General features: G+C 47.4%; 2 protein-coding genes across 2 annotated transcripts; one reads left to right on the forward strand and one right to left on the reverse strand.

Annotated features, from left to right (window-relative positions):
* Nucleotides 1-3,956: 3,956 nt before the first annotated feature.
* On the forward strand, nt 3,957-7,821 carry LOC309526557 (uncharacterized protein). Its single transcript, XM_082212803.1, has 3 exons — nt 3,957-4,006; nt 5,290-5,405; nt 6,399-7,821. The coding sequence occupies exons 1-3, from the start codon at nt 3,972-3,974 to the stop codon at nt 7,208-7,210; spliced, it is 963 nt and encodes a 320-aa protein (XP_082068929.1). The 5' UTR covers nt 3,957-3,971; the 3' UTR covers nt 7,211-7,821.
* Nucleotides 7,822-9,702: 1,881 nt separating this feature from the next.
* Nucleotides 9,703-16,511, reverse strand: PFDN5 (prefoldin subunit 5). The gene is made up of 6 exons (XM_082212929.1): nt 16,357-16,511; nt 13,834-13,936; nt 13,406-13,437; nt 11,978-12,052; nt 10,257-10,362; nt 9,703-10,147 (listed from the first exon to the last, which is right to left on the reverse strand). Exons 1-6 carry the CDS (start codon nt 16,426-16,428, stop codon nt 10,068-10,070), a joined length of 468 nt encoding a protein of 155 aa, XP_082069055.1. The 5' UTR covers nt 16,429-16,511; the 3' UTR covers nt 9,703-10,067.
* Between the last annotated feature and the right edge of the window lie 1,079 nt (nt 16,512-17,590).

A 17,590-nucleotide genomic window follows, 5' to 3' on the forward strand; every position in this document is an offset into this window, starting at 1 on the left:
TCTTCTTCCGCCGCCTCCTTTCCCTGGTCACGGATTCTGCCAGTCATCTCAGCCAATGTCATGTAGTCCATCACTTTCATCTGCCATTCTTCCAGGGTGGGTAGATTTTGTGTCTTCCAATACTTTGCGATAAGTATTCTTGCTGCTGTAGTAGCGTACATAAAGAAAGTTCTATCTTTCTTTGACACCAATTGGCCGACAATGCCCAGGAGAAAGGCCTCTGGTTTCTTAGGGAAAGTACATTTAAGTACCTTTTTCATTTCATTATATATCATTTCCCAGAAAGCCTTAATCTTCGGGCATGTCCACCAAAGGTGATAGAAAGTACCTTCAGTTTCTTTACATTTCCAACACTTATTATCAGGCAAATGGTAAATTTTTGCTAGCTTGACTGGGGTCATGTACCACCTGTAAATCATTTTCATAATATTTTCCTTTAAGGCATTACATGCCGTAAATTTAATACCGGTGTTCCACAACCATTCCCAGTCAGCAAACATAATGTTATGACCAATATCCTGTGCCCACTTAATCATAGCCGATTTAACTGTTTCATCTTGTGTATTCCATTTCAGCAGCAAATTATACATTCTTGACAAATTCTGAGAATGCCAGGCACTCCTGTCCTCCACTGCCTCCCGCAGTTTGGTCAAACTCATGCTGGTAGCTTCGAGAACACTGTCCAACCATCTTGTCCTCTGTCATCCCCTTCTCCTTGTGCCCTCAATCTTTCCCAACATCAGGGTCTTTTCCAGGGAGTCTTCTCTTCTCATGAGGTGGCCAAAGTATTGGAGCCTCAGCTTCAGGATCTGTCCTTCCAGTGAGCACTCAGGGCTGATTTCCTTCAGAATGGAGAGGTTTGATCTTTTTGCAGTCCATGGGACTCTCAAGAGTCTCCTAATTCAAAAGCATCCATTCTTCGGCGATCAGCATTCTTTATGGTCCAGCTCTCACTTCCATACATCACTACTGGGAAAACCATAGCTTTTACTATACGGACCTTTGTTGGCAAGGTGATGTCTCTGCTTTTTAAGATGTTGTCTAGGTTTGCCATCACCTTTCTCCCAAGGAGCAGGCGTCTTTTAATTTCGTGGCTGCTGTCACCATCTGCAGTGATCATGGAGCCCAAGAAAGTAAAATCTCTCACTGCCTCCATTTCTTCCTCTTCTATTTGCCAGGAGGTGATGGGACCAGTGGCCATGATCTTTGTTTTTTTGATGTTGAGCTTCAGACCATATTAATTCCTCCTCACTTTCTGCCATCAAGGTTGTGTCATCTGCATATCTGAGGCTGTTGATATTTCTTCCGGCGATCTTAATTCCGGCTTGGGATTCATCCAGCCCAGCCTATCGCATGATGAACTCTGCGTATAAGTTAACAGCTCTCAGACAGCTGCTGACCTCCCCGTCCCTAAGGGAGAAGAAACTCGCCCCCCTACTTTTCCGACGGCATCTTTCACCCCTCAGGGTGCATCTATATAGACGCCCCACTTTCCTTTTCAAAAAAGCATGCTGATTTCCTCGGACAACACCGCCCCCTCCCCATCTCTTAACCATAGAGCTAGCAATAGCTCCCTCTTCCTAGCGATCACCAGGAAATACAGCAGCCGAGAGGAGGTAGAATAGGGGATTAAATCTAACTGGGACCTTCCTGTTCCCAGCAGCCCCCTGAGCTGAGCTGAGAGTTGAGCTGGAGTGCAATCGCTGCCGTGGCTCAGCCTCCTTTCTCTTGCCTCAGGTGGGGGTGGTGTCTGGAAAAATAAAAAATAAATCAGAACGGCTTACCTTGCTTCCTTCATCTTCCCAGGGCAAGTGAGTTTGAACCGAGGGATCTGCGGGGGGGGGGGGAGATACCGGGAGGGGGGGGGAGATATTGCATTTGCAAGATTTGCAAGCGGAATTGGCAAGATTTGCAAGGGGAGCATCGCCAGGCACGACCTCTCTCCCTCTGCAAACCGCATCCCGAATGGGCAGCGCTGCGCCCTTTTTTTTCACTTTGCAAAAGACTTTGCATGCTTATTATTGATCAGATTTCTTCCCTTCTTGCCACCCTTGGTGAGAGTTTCCTTGTTCTTCCCGTTGCTCTCTCTCTCGTTCTCACGTCGGTGCAATCTCGAAATGGTTCCCTCTCTCCGGGGATGTGGCATCGCGGCTCAGATCTGCAGGATTTCGGGGTCCGGCTGGCCGCCGATTGTCCCCCCCCCTCCCCCGTTCCTCCACCACCTGCTTGCTCGCCTCTGCCCCCAATGACATTGCTCGATCCCAAGATGGCCACCTCGGGCGAGACAGAAAGCTGTCATTTTCAAAGTTGCGGTTTCGGGGGTGCAGCGAGGCATCGCTGCGGGGCATCAAGTTAGAGGTTTCCGGGGCTGAGTAAGGCGGCCGTGGGGATGAGTCTTTATCTTCCTGAGCGGTGCAAAATGGGGAGTGGGGGTTTGGGGTACGGGAAGGTGCTGTTGGCTGGTTTTTAACTTTAGAAGACACTATTTAAAGCTCTCTCTAAGTATTGCGGCTAACAGATTCATTGTGGCATGAGCGCAACAGCCACGTGATTGCTCTTTGTATTTGTTTGTGTGTGTGTGCAAGGAGCTTACATGGCCCTTCCTCTGTAATATGTTGTTATAAGGATGGTGCTGTGGGTTAAACCACAGAGCCTAGGAATTCCAGATCAGAAGGTCGGTGGTTCGAATCCCCGCGACCGGGTGAGCTCCCGTTGCTTGGTCCCTGCTCCTGCCAACCTAGCAGTTTGAAAGCACGTCAAAGTGCAAGTAGATAAATAGGTACCGCTCCAGCGGGAAGGTAAACGGCGTTTCCATGCGCTGCTCTGGTTCGTCAGAAGTGGCTTAGTCATGCTGGCCACATGACCCGGAAGCTGTACGCTGGCTCCCTTGGCCAATAAAGCGAGATGAGCGCCGCAACCCCAGAGTCGGTCACGACTGGACCTAATGGTCAGGGGTCCCTTTACCCTTTACCTTTTATAAGGATGGTTTGGCATTAGTGGCCTGATTTTCATTTTTATTGTTACTAAGTCCGCATGTGCAACAAGCTTATTATTATTTCATTTTCATTGACACTAGGTCCCCATGTGCAACAAGCTACAAGCTTCTTCTTCTTCTTCTTCTTAACATCATCATTCTTTTGCCCTCATCTCCACCCCACCCCACCCCGATGTTCTTCTGGTTGACTGGGTTCATATTGTGGGAGGCTCACAGTTGGCAACGTTTTTTAGAAAAGGAATATGCTCACCGGTAGCTTGATTACATGGCTGCAATCCCATGCAGTTTCTTGGCAGTGAATCCTGCCAAACGCAATTGGTCTTAATCCATTGATTCAGCGGTTAAAGTTGCCTATGGATAGAGCAATAACTCTGAAGTACATTTTGTTGGGAGGTTGCATGCATACCGGGGCAGGAACATAACTCCGCGGGAGAGCATATGTTCTTGCGTGCAGAAGGTTCCTGCTTCAATCTGGGACAATTAAAAGAGAAGTGGGCGAGGGGGGAGAAGCAGGTTTTGGGGAGAGACCTCCTCTCCCTGGCATCTGCAGGTAGGGTTGGGAGAAAAGTCTGCCTAAAACTCTGTAGAGCCGCTGCCAACCAGTGTAGGCAGCATTGGGCTAGATGGGCCGATGAATGATGGGTGCAATTTATCTGGTATTTTATTTGAATGGTTCCTTTTGGCTCCTCCCTTCTTAAATAATAAAAGTGGAACAGCAATTAAGGTTTAAGTTATATACTGGTCTTCCCCCGTACCTTTTCAGGAAATGCTGGGCTGGTAGCACTGAACCCTGTTTCAGGGCCCTGCACTACAATTCCCATCTTCCCTGACTGTTGGCTATACTGGCTGGGGCTGATGGGAGTTGGAATCCCACATCCGTGGAGGGACACAGGTTCTGCGTCCTTGGTCTACACCACGGCGGTAGTTTCAGAACAAAGTAGCTGATTCCCCATCACGTGAGATAGGAGGCGTTCTCATGTTCCCAGTGAAAGGATGTGATTCAAATCACTGGTAACTGGAGTGCCTTTGCTCTGTACGCTGTGGTCAAGGCACAGTTTGATTTGGGAATGCCCCTGGAACATATTTTCAAGGTTGGGGCTCAAACCCTGAAACGTGTTGAGGCACTACAAAAAGAGTGTTGCTTAACGCGTGCAGAGTGCATTTTGGTCACCGCTGAGCAGGGTGGGCTTTACAGGGCAGGGCTTTTAGATCAGAGCGTGCAATTTTGTGAAGCCTTGGCACTTTTCAGTGTAGAGGTTGAGTCCTCCCAAGTGGAGGTCATAGATTAGCAGAGCTAGATAGGCCTCGCTCTACCAGCATGGCTCCCACCAAAAGACAAGAGAGAGCATGGCTTGTTAGTCAGAGGAGAGGCTGAGCGATCTCAAGGGGATTCCCTGGTCCTGAATGGGGCAACTGTGCCCCTGAAGGACCAGGTGCGCAGCCTGGGAGTCATTTTGGACTCACAGCTGTCCATGGAGGCACAGGTTAAATCTGTGTCCAGGGCGAGTGTCTACCAGCTCCATCTGATACACAGGCTGAGACCCTATCTGCCTGCGGACTGTCTCGCCAGAGTGGTGCATGCTCTGGTTATCTCCCGCTTGGACTACTGCAATGCACTCTACGTGGGGCTACCTTTGAAGGTGACTCGGAAACTACAACTAATCCAGAATGCGGCAGCTAGACTGGTGACTGGGGGCAGCCGCCGAGACCATATAACACCGGTCTTGAAAGACCTGCATTGGCTCCCAGTACGTTTCCGAGCACAATTCAAAGTGTTGGTGCTGACCTTTAAAGCCCTAAACGGCCTCGGTCCAGTATACCTGAAGGAGCGTCTCCACCCCCATCATTCTGCCCGGACGCTGAGGTCCAGCGCCAAGGGCCTTCTGGCGGTTCCCTCATTGCGAGAAGCAAAGCTACAGGGAACCAGGCAGAGGGCCTTCTCGGTAGTGGCGCCCGCCCTGTGGAACGCCCTTCCAGCAGATGTCAAAGCGATAAACAACTACCTGACATTCAGGAGACATCTTAAGGCAGCCCTGTTCAGGGAAGTTTTTAACGTTTGATATTTTATTGTATTTTTGTTTTCTGTGGAAGCCGCCCAGAGTGGCTGGGGAGGCCCAGCCAGATGGGCAGGGTATAAATAAATTATTATTATTATTATTATTATTATTATTATTATTAAGCAGTAGACAATTATGTTCCCTTTCACCCAGTACTGCTTGTTTGTGAACATCTGTTACCAACTCCAGAAATGCTTGATTCTTCCTCTGATTTCAACTCTCTCATTCCCCCCATAGCAGTAACATTCTGGCTTGGAGGGGGAAAAAGCTCTTTCAGATGGACTGTGAAGACCCAGGTCATGTGGAGATCCACAGCTCAGATGATGGCGGGATTGTACGGAGAGTCTACGTAGGTGAGATGCTTGGCCCAGTTGCACATCCTTGTGTAGATCCTATTATTATTACAACATTTTTATTACGCCCTGGTCTAAACCACTGAGCCTAGGGCTTGCCGATCGGAAGGTCGGCGGTTCGAATCCCTGTGACGGGGTGAGCTCCCGTTGCTCGGTCCCTGCTCCTGCTAACCTAGCAGTTTGAAAGCACGTCAAAGTGCAAGTAGATAAATAGGTACCACTCCAGCGGGAAGGTAAACTTGAAGTTGAACTTGAAATGTAGAATAGGGTCATGGGCAAACACACTAGCTATCATTTTGGTGTTTCGCATGCAGACAGGACAACCACTGGCAAGTTTAAACCAAACCAGCTTTTCTTGGCCACTTAGGGGAAATCGTAGGAATGGTGCAATAAAACTATGTCAAATGGGAGAAATTATACAAACTATCATAATAAATGTGGGTTGCACCATTAGCTTTTTCATAACACTTGCATGGCCTCGGTCCTGTATACCTGAAGGAGTGTCTCCACCCCATCATTCAGCCCGGACACTGAGATCCAGCGCTGAGGGCCTTCTGGTGGTTACCTCACTGCGAGAAGTGAGGTTACAGGGAACCAGGTAGAGGGCCTTCTCAGTAGTGGCACCTGCCCTGTGGAATGCCCTTCCATCAGATGTGAAGGAAATAAATAACTATCTGACTTTTAGAAGACAGCCCTATTTAGGGAAGTTTTTAATGTCTGGTGCTGTATTGTTTTTAATATTCAGGTGGAAGCCGCCCAGAGTGGCTGGGGAAACCCAGCCAGATGGGCGGGGTATAAATATTATTATTATTATTAGTATTAGTATTAGTATTATGGAGCAGGTGTGTGGCTGTTTTTAAACTCAGCCCTGGTGGGTTCCCATTTTTGAAAGCCTCAAACTTAAAGACCCGTTCTTCTGACTTCTGGGGATCAGCCTGTGGGTCTTGGTGCATTGCTCCTGTGGCTGATCTATGTGGCTCTTTTTCCCTACAGCTGACAAAGGTGAAGATGATCTGGAGCACGAGACCATCCAATCCAGCATTCAGCATGGACAGTCCAACTGGAAGGCAAATTCCCAGCAGGAAGGACCAGCAGTGGACCGGCAGGGGAGCCCGCTAGCCCCTGACAGCTATGGCGAGGGCGAGGGCGCGGTTGCCGCTGCAGTGGTCTCGCGCTCCACCAAGCAGCGGCCCTTCATCTGCAACGAGTGCGGCAAGAGCTTCAGCCACTGGTCGAAGCTGCTGCGGCACCAGCGCACGCACACCGGCGAGCGGCCCAGCACCTGCACCGACTGCGGCAAGAGCTTCTCGCAGAACTCGCACCTGGTGCAGCACCGGCGCACGCACACCGGCGAAAAGCCCTACGTCTGCCGGGACTGCGGCAAGAGCTTCAGCTGGAGCTCCAATCTCATCCAGCACCAGCGCATACACACGGGAGAGCGCCCTTACACGTGCGGGGACTGTGGGCGCAGCTTCACCCAAAGCAAGAACCTGGCCAAGCACCGGAGGACGCACACAGGTGCCCGGCCATTCCGATGTCCGGAGTGTGGGCGGGGCTTTGCGCACACGGCCGGCCTGGTTAAACACCAGCGCCTGCGCCACGACACGGACTCTCCCATCGGGCATCCTTGCCCGGAATGCGGGCAGCGCTTCCGGGCACCTTCCGAAGTGGAGCGCCACCGCGTGGCTCACCACGGCGTCGCCCCCTCGGAGCCCTTCATTTGTGTGGAGTGCGGAGAGTGTTTCACCAAGAGAACCACGCTCATCCGCCACAAGAGAGTGCACAAGCCCATCTTTGTGCGTTGAGGTTTTTCGTTCCCCCCTGCGGGAGAGGAATTCCAAACGTCGATGCCCAGGCTTGCGGCCTGAAGACTACAGGTTGGGGTCCGAGGTGACTCTGGACTGCAACCTGGGTGTCGCTTGACCAGGTCAAAGGCCCTGATGGGGCCAATGTGCAAAATCCACTGGGTGGTGACGAGGAGGAGGAGGAGGGAAGAAGAGAAGACAGCGCTCAAAGCTTGGACTTCAGGCCCTTGTCGGGAGACTGGTTGCATCCCAGATCTCAAACTGCCTGTGGGGCAGAATGAAAGCGGAGCACAACTAACTCACCTGCTGAGAATCTACAGGCCCTAGACCCTCCTCCTGTACATACAATGTGTGTTGGGGGGGCATTCTTTAGTTAGAAGCCATAATAGAAAACCTTCAAGGGGAGGGAGGGGGAAGAGATCCAGTCAGCAAGTCTCCCTGAGACTTGGATGGAAGAAAGAATTCAGACGAGGAAGCATCTTGCAGCAGAACTGAGTTGCCTCAGGGAAGGAGCATGGACCATTGGGGCAGGGGAGATTGGACAGCGGTTGAGGAGGGGACAGGGAGATTGAACAAAACCTTGTGAAATAAAAGTTTTGTGTATCTCCTGATCTCAAAGTGCCAAACTCATTCTTTCTTTCAGAAGTTTGCGATTGAACAAGGGCAGTTCGAGAGACAAAGGTAGGCAATGTGGCGGAATGGGAAGATGGACCAAATTCTGAACAGGAGATGAATGACACTGATAAAAAGGCCACTCACTGGGAGATTGTGGTGGCTGATGGGCTGTACAGAAGAAGAAGAAGAAAAGGAGACACTATGGACTAGAAGACTTTTAAGCCCAAGAAGAGAACATAGCAAGTCTTTTTTTGCAGTGCAGGGTACAAACTGGGCATCTGGGGCAGAACATAGTTCATTTTAAAGCTGTTCCTTGTGTTTATGGCTATGGATGCTAGTTATGCAAAAGACAGTTTTCATAGATAGGTCTTGATCTTCCCAGCCTCATGTTCCTCTCCTGATAAATACTTTTTGCATACCCACATTTCTCTACCTATCACTATATTACTACAAGCATACTTTATCAACTACAGTCAAGCAAAAACTGCAGAGGATAGGCCTCTACAATATTAGTAACAGAATTATCTGGCCTATAAGTGAGTTCTTCAGATGCCGAGGGTTCCTGCAGGGGAGGAAAGTTGTTGTTTCCCCCCTATTAAATGAAACATCTTTGCTTTCTGGTTTCCTGAGAAAACTTACAAATAGTCCTTCATCACACAGGGAGACAAGTGAGTGAGAGGGATACAGATTCAGACTGCTGACACAACTACGAAATGTATATGGAGGAGATAGTAATAAGCGTGCTTTAGGATTGCAGGCTGAAAGTGTTAGGGCTTATTGAATTCTATGGCTGCATTTGGATATAGCTCAACCATGGTTTAACGCAGAGACAGGGAAGCTGAGGCATTCCAGATGGTGTTGGACTCCCAGTTATCATCATCACTGACCGCTGGCCATTCTGGCGTAAGATGATGGGAGTTGAAAGTCCCAACTGGAGGCCCATGGGTTTAGCATTAACGGAATGAACTTCAGGAAGCCGGGTTGTTCCTCGCCCTCTGGCTGAAGCAAGTAAGCTTCATAAACTTGGAGAGAAATTCAACATAGTGCTATGGCAATCATTCAGACAGTGCAAGCATTTCAGCTTTCCAGATGGAACAATCCCCCTCCCATGCTGTTCTGGGAGCTCTCCACCAAGCCAATTTGGGGAAGAGAGAGGGGGCAAAGGCACTGGTGCTTGTGGGACTTGCTACTTGAGTGTGCCCCTAAGGGTCTTAAGTTTGCTTCTTTCAACTAATCATTGTTACAATTAACTAGTTTGTCTGGGCTAAGATGACACAGATGGTTATACCTATTCTAAAACAGAAACAAAAAGCTTCTGGACTCCTCCTTGATGCTGCAGCAGAGGATAAGGGGAAAAGTATGTGAGTCCAAAGCTTGCAGTGCAAACCAGCCCTATTGGATTTACTTTGGAATAAATATGCTCATGACCACACTAAGAGGGCCTTCTCGGTAGTGGCGCCCGCCCTGGGGAACGCCCTCCCTTCAGATGTGAAGGAAATAAGCAGCTATCTTATCTTTAAAAGACATCTGAAGGCAGCCCTGTTTAGGGAAGTTTTTACTATTTAATGCTGTATTGGTTTTAACACTTGATTGGGAGCTGCCCAGAGCGGCTGGGGAAACTCAGTCAGATGGGCGGGGTATAAATAATAAATTATTATTATTATTATTATTATTATTATTATTATACCTAGTGAATGTACAATCCAATACTCAGCCCTAGAACATAGACATATTCTCCCTCAATATCATTTCATACATATATCTAATTAATGTTATTTGCCCAAGATCTAAAGAGGTTAACAGCTGCTCACTTCTATTTCCCAGTTCCTTGCCTTTGCCTCTCGTTTTTGAAGATCACACTAGCGGGTCCACACACATTGCATTTTCTCTCATCCTACCAGTTTATTTTGTACAATTCCATTTACAAGTGACAAAAAACTTCCCACTGGGCTTTAAAAATGAAAGGCCATCTCATGTCACAATCAGCAATACATAACAACCACCCCAAGAATAAAATTGGCGAAAGCCCGCCGCCTTAAAAGGATGGGATCCTCAAAATGGTCATTGTTCCCATAAAAGATTCTGTTATATCACAATCCCGTATTTATTAAAGCAACTAACGCCCCACCCCCTCCTCACCCTCAGCTGCACAGTTGAATGGAGAGCTGCATCCTGGGGCAGCAAAATCGGGTTTACATCACAAAATGGTGAACTGCGAAGGCATGTGTGTGACCAGTGTTTGCTAGGCCTTTGTTGCGGCTGCCTGTGAGGTCCCCGCTGCTGTTAGCTGCTGAATCTTATGGCTCATCATCTCTATTACAGCTGCAAAAGAAGAAGCAAAGAAGAGTAAAGACCTTCACCCCAACCACAGCTGCTCAGATCAAAATGGAGCCTCACCAATTCCAGGGCTTTGCCTGCCCTCAGGCCTCACCTTGCTTCATTGCGTGCTTCTCTTGGAGTGCCGGCTGGATTTTCTCCATCTGCTTCGTCAGGAAATCAATCTTCCTCTTGAAGAAATCTCTGGCGTCGTCCACTGACTGCAACATCAAATGCACTTGGTGGATAACGTCAAAATAGCTTCCTAGACAAAGCATGCTGAGCCAGACCCTTCAACTGCTAAGGAGGCATATTCAAAACAATTTTGAATTCTCCAACCTTTTGCCCTTCCAAATGCTGTGGACTACAACTCCCACCAGCCCCAGTCAGCAAAGGATGATGGGAGCTGTAGTCCAACAACATACGGGAGACCTGGCTTAAACCCTTAACCAGTCTGGCGTGCTCTGAATCTTTTATACTCGCACCTGCCATAGAGTCTATCTCTTTGGCTATACGAAACCCCTGCTAAGAAATTTTACTAGTCTTGCTGGAACTGTTTGGCCTTCTCTTTCAAATTTGTCAGACATAATGCCCAAAGAGGAACATTTGTTCCTTTTCAGGTTAGGCCTATTCCAGTAACAAGTCTATTCAAGAGCCATTTCATATTTGATGCCGGATGGTGTGGTCACTATCAAAAAACATGGATCTATCTTAAAATGTTGAAAGGGCCCATGGCATCAGCTCCCCAGCAACACACAGTGAATCCATACTATTGGACCAATCCACACTGGAATCCATTTACCAATCTTCTAGAGACAGCCAAAAACAACAATGGGCAAAATTGAGCATCTGCTGGGCTGCATCTGTTGAGGAGCCCATTGTTGGTCCCCAACTCCATTTTTCTTACTAATTCTTCTTACTATTCTCAATATTTCTTACTAATTCACACGGAGGGAATGTGCTCTTCCAGGCACACTAGCAGCATAAATCTTTGATGCACACTAGCAGCACAAATCTATAGGCACAGATATTACATACAAAATGAAAGCTTCCTCCTTAACAAAATTAAATTTTAATGAACTGAATAGAGCCAAAGTTTTATGAGTCATTGGAGGTAAGACAGTGTGTTTCTGTATGAACTTAACAATGCTTAGTTTATTTTTTTAGTTGTTATTTTGTTAATATTGTTATATAGGTTATAAATGCCTTACTGATTTGTTAATCATATAATATGACTTATGCTGTTACTGTGATTCTTAGCTTATTTTCTAGTTGCTGGTTTGTTAATATTGTAATTGTTTTGTTAATTATATTATATGATTTATGCTGTAATTGTGAGGTTCTATTATGTTATTTTTATTTATTGTTTGTAAGCCACTTTCGGGGTTCATTTGAATGGAAAAGCAGCAGAGAAATGCAATCCATCAAATCAAAACAATCATATTTGTCAAGAAATCCCTTTCCCCGATCTCTGATTTAAATCCCCTGTTTATGAAGCCAGCTATGGTTATACAGTGGTATGGGGATGCAATTTGTACATTCTCAGTGACATTGCCTCCCCGGCCCAAAGACACATGATGGGAAATGTGACAAAGAGGGCAGGCTGATAAGCCTCCAGGGCCCCTCAAAAACAAATCCATATTGAGAGCCCCAGAAACAGTCCATTCAGGCAGAATACCAAAATCTGCCTTGAGAACAGTTCAACTCAACCCAACAGTTCAAGGCAGAAAGTACTGGAGCATTAGACCATAGCAGGCCCCAACATTTCACATGAACTCAAACCATGCAGCTGCTTTAATAAGAATTCCACGTGAATATTAAGAACGGAAGTCTTACCTTTTCTACATAGTAACCTGTTCCTACATCTATCAAAACATTGGTAACATCAGAAAGCTTCCCAGGAACGTACATCTGTGAGAGAGGTTAAGGAAACGCAGAAGGAACAGGGAGGAACCATGTGACATGCAGGTAACCCACAACCTATGTGTGGCTCTTCCATGTGGACCACACGGATGCCCAAGTTACCATGTGCTAGACTGATGTCTTACCAATGGATGGGATGACAGCCAATACAGTGGTGCCCCGCAAGACGAATGCCTCGCAAGACAAAAAACTCGCTAGACGAAAGGTTTTTTCATTCGCGATTTGCCTCGCAAGACGAATTCCCCTATGCGCTTGCTTCGCAAGACGAAAACATCTTGCGACTTTGTTAAACCGTTTAAACCGTGCTTCGCAAGAAGAAAAATTCGTTAGACGGCAAAAATTGCGTAACGAATTAATTTCGTCTTGCGGGGCACCACTGTACATAGAAGCTCAATCCAGACAAGACTGGATATTTTACCTTGATTGGTCAACAGCAGCCCAGTGAGCTGTTTTAGCCTGAAGATGCAAATGATCTTTAAGCCTGAGGTTGCAGCACCACATGATACAATGAGGTTTAAGTAAGCCGGCTGCAGTTGGATATTTTACATGTGTCGTAATGGAGACTTGAGTGTCAGTGATACGGTGAGGTCACAGTCGTAAGCTGACATCACTGACACTCAAGTCTCCATTATGACATATGTAAAATATCCAACATTATTAAAGGCATGAGTTGTCAAAACAATTGGGGATACAGTTCCCAAGGGGTGCCTTCTCCAACTGCAGCCGGCTTACTTAAACCTTTTAACTTTGGTTTAAACAAATGCGTAGTGCTTATTCTAAAACCAATCATTTGTCCAAAAACAGTTGGGGAAGTAGGACAAAAATCAAGAACCACGGGGAATAGGAGTACGCAAGTGCTGAAGATAAAAAAAATCCAGGTGGCCAGTGCAAGATGTTCCTGCTCAACCCAGCTGCTGAAAAACTCCCAAAGCCTTTTACTCTGAACCATGAAACAGGCTCCAGAGAGAACTATGCAACGTTTCCACTCTTCTGATAAGGTATCTCCACAAATGTGGTTGCAGATGAGAGGATGGAAGGATTCTATGAGAGATGTTGCTCCCTGAAAAGTTTTATGCCAGGGCTCGGGAGCCTGTGGCTCTCCAGATACTGTTGGACTCCAACTCCTTTTAGGCCAATCCAACAAGGCCAATGCTTAGGATGATGGGAGTTGTAGTTCAGCGACATCTGCAAACCACAGGTTCCACGTGCCTGTTCTAGACACTTTGTTGCAGATTAATCCAACGGTCAAATTATAGGAAAAGAATGGCTGCTTAAGGGAGAAAAGTTTTGCGCTGTAGGCTGTGCTGCTGCCATACCACCAACTCCTTGAGGAAAGGATACAGAGCTGGAAAGTGGGACCAGTAGTTCTTTACCTGATGAGACAAAAATATAGGACTCTTACATTACAGAGCATCTCCACAATAATGATTTGTCAAAGTCAGAATCCTATTGTGCCACGTAATTTATTGGTTGCTTTTGTAGAACATAAAAAAACACACATCTGAGTTGAAGGAACTACCATTGAGCTCCTTCATATTATCTTTCATACCATTTTCTAAGAAACCACAGTAAGGTATGTTTCACTCATATTCCAAGGAGTGGAACAAGGAAGATATTTGACCTAAAGTTAACACAATCATTATACATCACTACTAACTTTTAGTATTTGTGTCAATGTTCTGCATTTTCATTGTTGTAACTCACTTTGAATTCCTCTTTTTAGGGGGCGGGGAAGCAGGATATAAATTTTAAAATATAAAGTCACTTGCCTTCATTGGTTTTATTCAAAACTGTCAGACAGTCCTTGGCTTCCACATATTTTGTCTGCACCACCTTAAGTTGTGCAATGGATGAAGAAAGGAACTCCACTTCCTATAGAAGGCATACAAAAATCAAGGCTCAGCATCAAATAACTTTGTTGCCACCAGGGGCCACTATTCTACTATAAGTACTACAAGCATTACTCTAGTAATGGTGGGATATTGCTTCAATGAAACACCAACTGCTCCCATCAAAAAGCCCTGAAAGCGTTGGAGGACACTCACAAAGTTCTGCAATCACTTGGAGGAGGGGAAAGACTACAAAGTGAGGGGAGTGATTCATCCCTCACTTCCCAATCTCTTAACAGGAGGATAACATCAAAATGTTGAAAGGATTACTGAAGTGCAGAAGACAATGAAGACTGAGGCTAACTGATCTTCCCATTGCATCACAAACCAGGTCAAGGAAGTGACAAAAAAAGAAAACATGCATGTACTACGCAAATATTTGCAAAGGATTGAATCTCCATAGGAAAGAGGTAGGTAGGTTACTAAAAAATCTAAAGTTCATGGAGATCCAATCTTACTCAAAGCCCTCCGCTTCAAAAGCAGTATGGTACTCCTGAGAGTAAGGTAAAGGTAAAGGGACCCCTGACCATTAGGTCCAGTCATGGCCGACTCTGGGGTTGCGGTGCTCTTCTCGCTTTATTGGCCGAGGGAGCCAGCGTACAGCTTCCGGGTCATGTGACCAGCATGACTAAGCCGCTTCTGGCGAACCAGAGCAGCGCATGGAAGCGCAGTTTACCTTCCCACCAGAGCGGTACCTATTTATCTACTTGCACTTTGACGTGCTTTCGAACTGCTAGGTTGGCAGGAGCAGGGACCAAACAATGGGAGCTCACCCCGTCGCGGGGATTCAAACCACCGACCTTCCTAGGCTCTGTGGTTTAACCCACAGCGCCACCCACATCCCCTCCTGAGAGTAGGGATACCCAGATCCCCTGGGACTCGGATCCTGAGCTTCACAGGATGATGAGGCAGGAAGCTCAGAGGTGTCCACTAAACGCTGCTCAAGTGAAGAATTTAGCTTTATCTTCCCACCCCCAACCCTTGATTCTGGCCCTTCTCCCTTCCACTGGAGACCCTGCAAAAAGGAGGTCGAGTTGCATCCTGATCCACACTGACTGGGGAGCATGCCCCCACTGATTCCTGTGGAACGTACTTTCAAGTATCATAGAATTGTAGAGTTGAAACAAACTCAAAAGGGTCATCTAGTCCAACCCCCTGCAACGCAGGAATCTCAAATAAAGCATCTATGACAGATCAAAAACTTCCAAGGAAGGAGAGCCCACAACCTCCCAAGGGAGTCCCTTCCACTATCGAACGATGTCAGAAATTACTTCCTGATGTTTAGCAGGAGTCTCCTTTCTCATAACTTGAATCCGTTGCTTCAGGTTGTGGCTTCTGGAGCAAGCTCGCTCCATCCTCCATGTGACAGCCCTTGACATATTTGAAGGTGGCAATCCTAACTCCTCTTGGTCTCTTCTTTCCAGGTTAAACATACCCACCCATCCCTCAACCATTCTTCATTTTGCAAGACCCTCGATCGTCTAGATTTGCCCTCCTTTGCTTCTAAGCATCTTTCTTAAACTGTTGTGCCCGGAATCGGACACAGTTCTTCCAGGCGTGGTCTGACCCAAGGCAAAATAAGAGCAATCCAATGACTTCCCTTGATCCCCAGGCCACTATATTTCCGCGGAGGCGGCCAAGGATAGCATTGGCCTTTTTTGATGAGGTGGTGCGATTATTCTTGTTTGAATTGTGACCCAAACTTTAATGGCAAATTAACAGCACCCATGCATTTTTTAAAACCATTATGTACAGTGGTACCTCAGGTTAAGTATTTAATTCGTTCCGGAGGTCTGTTATTAACCTGAAACTGTTCTTAAGCTGAAGCACCACTTTAGCTAATGGGGCCTCCAGCTGCCGCTGCGCTGCCGAAGCATGATTTCTGTTCTCATCCTGAAGCAAAGTTCTTAACCCGAGGTACTATTTCTGGGTTAGCGGAGTCTGTAACCTGAAGCGTATGTAACCCGAGGTACCACTGTATTTTGTTTTCTACAGGACACACTGCTTTCAAAACACTGGCATAAAGGGAACCTGTAAGACCCACTTGAATTTTCCCTTGCCATGGGGCATTTCAAAAATGCCTTAAATCGAGTGTGGGGAACCTGGCGGTTGGGACTCCAACTCCCATCACCCCCGACCATTGGCCATGCTCCGTGGGGCTGATGGGAGTCGCAGTCCAGCAGAGCCTTGGAAGGTGGGGGGGGGGTTGTGGGGCGGGGAGAGGGAAGCCCAGGTTCCCCATCTCTGCCCTAAATCTCCGATTCATTTCCTACCCCTTGGCTGCCTTAGGCGCGGCCGCCCAGCCTCCCTCTCCCGCCTCAGGCTAGTTTGAGCGGGAAGCGGCCGGCCGTTCATTCCCCACCCGACCCTCTCGCCCCCACCCGCTAAGGCTCGTTCCCTCACCTGGTCCAGCTGGTTCTTCAGCACCTCCAGTTGCGGCAGCGAAAGCTCCGTGATGTTCACCTGCTGCGCCATCTTGGGAGGCGAGGGGGGAAAGGCGCCTCTCCAGCCGGCGGAGTCTATGATCAGTCCGCCTATTGGGACTCGGCACCTACCGGAAGCTCCGCCCGCCTCCCTAGCAACGGCCAAAGAGGAAAGAGCCAGCCGGCAATGCCACTCTCCGCCCTCACTTCCGGTTGCATGCCGGCGTCCTTCTCCTGAGGGGCGAGAGTGGCGAGGAGGCTACATAGAGAATTTATGTAAGGATGTCTGTTTAGGGAAGCTTTTAATGTTTGGTGTATTTTAATATTCTTTTGGAAGCCGCCCAGAGTGGCTGGGGAAACCCAGCCAGATGGGCGGGGTATAAATAATAAATTATTATTATTATTATTATTATTATTATTATTATTATTATTATTATGTTGTCGAACGGAGCGCTGGCTGCTCCAGGCCCGGCCCGGTGATTCGTGATTCGGCTCAGTGTTGTTTTGCTCCGTGGGACGAACCTGTTTCTTAATTTTTGTTAAAATCAGTCGAAGGGGAGACTGGGGCGGGAGCTTGTGACTTTGCAGATAAAAGGGAGATGAGTTGACACTCTAAAAAAGACTGACATAACAGGCAGATCGTGGCCACTGGGCCCATCACCTCCTGGCAAATAGAAGGGGAAGAAATGAAGGCAGTGAGAGATTTTACTTTCTTGGGCTCCATGATCACTGCAGATGGTGACAGCGGCCACGAAATTAAAAGACGCCTGCTTCTTGGGAGGAAAGCAATGACAAATCTAGACAGCATCTTAAAAAGCAGAGACATCATCTTGCCAACAAAGATCCGTATAGTTAAAGCTATGGTTTTCCCAGTAGTGATGTATGGAAGTGAGAGCTGGACCATAAAGAAGGCTGATCGCCGAAGAATGGATGCTTTTGAATTATGGTGCTGGAGGAGACTCTTAAGAGTCCCATGGACTGCAAGAAGATCAAACCCATCCATTCTGAAGGAAATCAGCCCTGAGTGCTCACTGGAAGGACAGATCCTGGAGCTGAGGCTCCAATACTTTGGCCACCTCATGAGAAGACTCGACTCCCTGGAAAAGACCCTGATGTTGGGAAAGATGGAGGGCACAAGGAGAAGGGGACGACAGAGGACGAGATGGTGGGACAGTGTTCTCGAAGCTACCAGCATGAGTTTGACCAAACTGCGG

This window comes from Podarcis vaucheri, assembly GCF_965113315.1.
Source record: "Podarcis vaucheri genome assembly, chromosome: 2".
In the NCBI taxonomy this organism is placed as follows: domain Eukaryota; kingdom Metazoa; phylum Chordata; class Lepidosauria; order Squamata; family Lacertidae; genus Podarcis; species Podarcis vaucheri.

What these genes read in the sequence shown, in the direction of transcription:
- LOC309526557 (XM_082212803.1), top strand. Translation starts at nt 3,972, where the DNA reads ATGTTCCCAGTGAAAGGATGTGATTCAAATCACTG. An exon ending in GGATGTGATTCAAATCACTG is followed by an intron (nt 4,007 to 5,289) that starts GTAACTGGAGTG and finishes TTCCCCCCATAG; the next exon opens with CAGTAACATTCTGGCTTGGA. An exon ending in TGTACGGAGAGTCTACGTAG is followed by an intron (nt 5,406 to 6,398) that starts GTGAGATGCTTG and finishes TTTTCCCTACAG; the next exon opens with CTGACAAAGGTGAAGATGAT.
- PFDN5 (XM_082212929.1), bottom strand. Translation starts at nt 16,428, where the DNA reads ATGGCGCAGCAGGTGAACATCACGGAGCTTTCGCTGCCGCAACTGGAG. An exon ending in TTTGAATAAAACCAATGAAG is followed by an intron (nt 13,438 to 13,833) that starts GCAAGTGACTTT and finishes TTGTCTCATCAG; the next exon opens with GTAAAGAACTACTGGTCCCA. An exon ending in CAGGTTACTATGTAGAAAAG is followed by an intron (nt 10,363 to 11,977) that starts GTAAGACTTCCG and finishes TTGATGTTGCAG; the next exon opens with TCAGTGGACGACGCCAGAGA.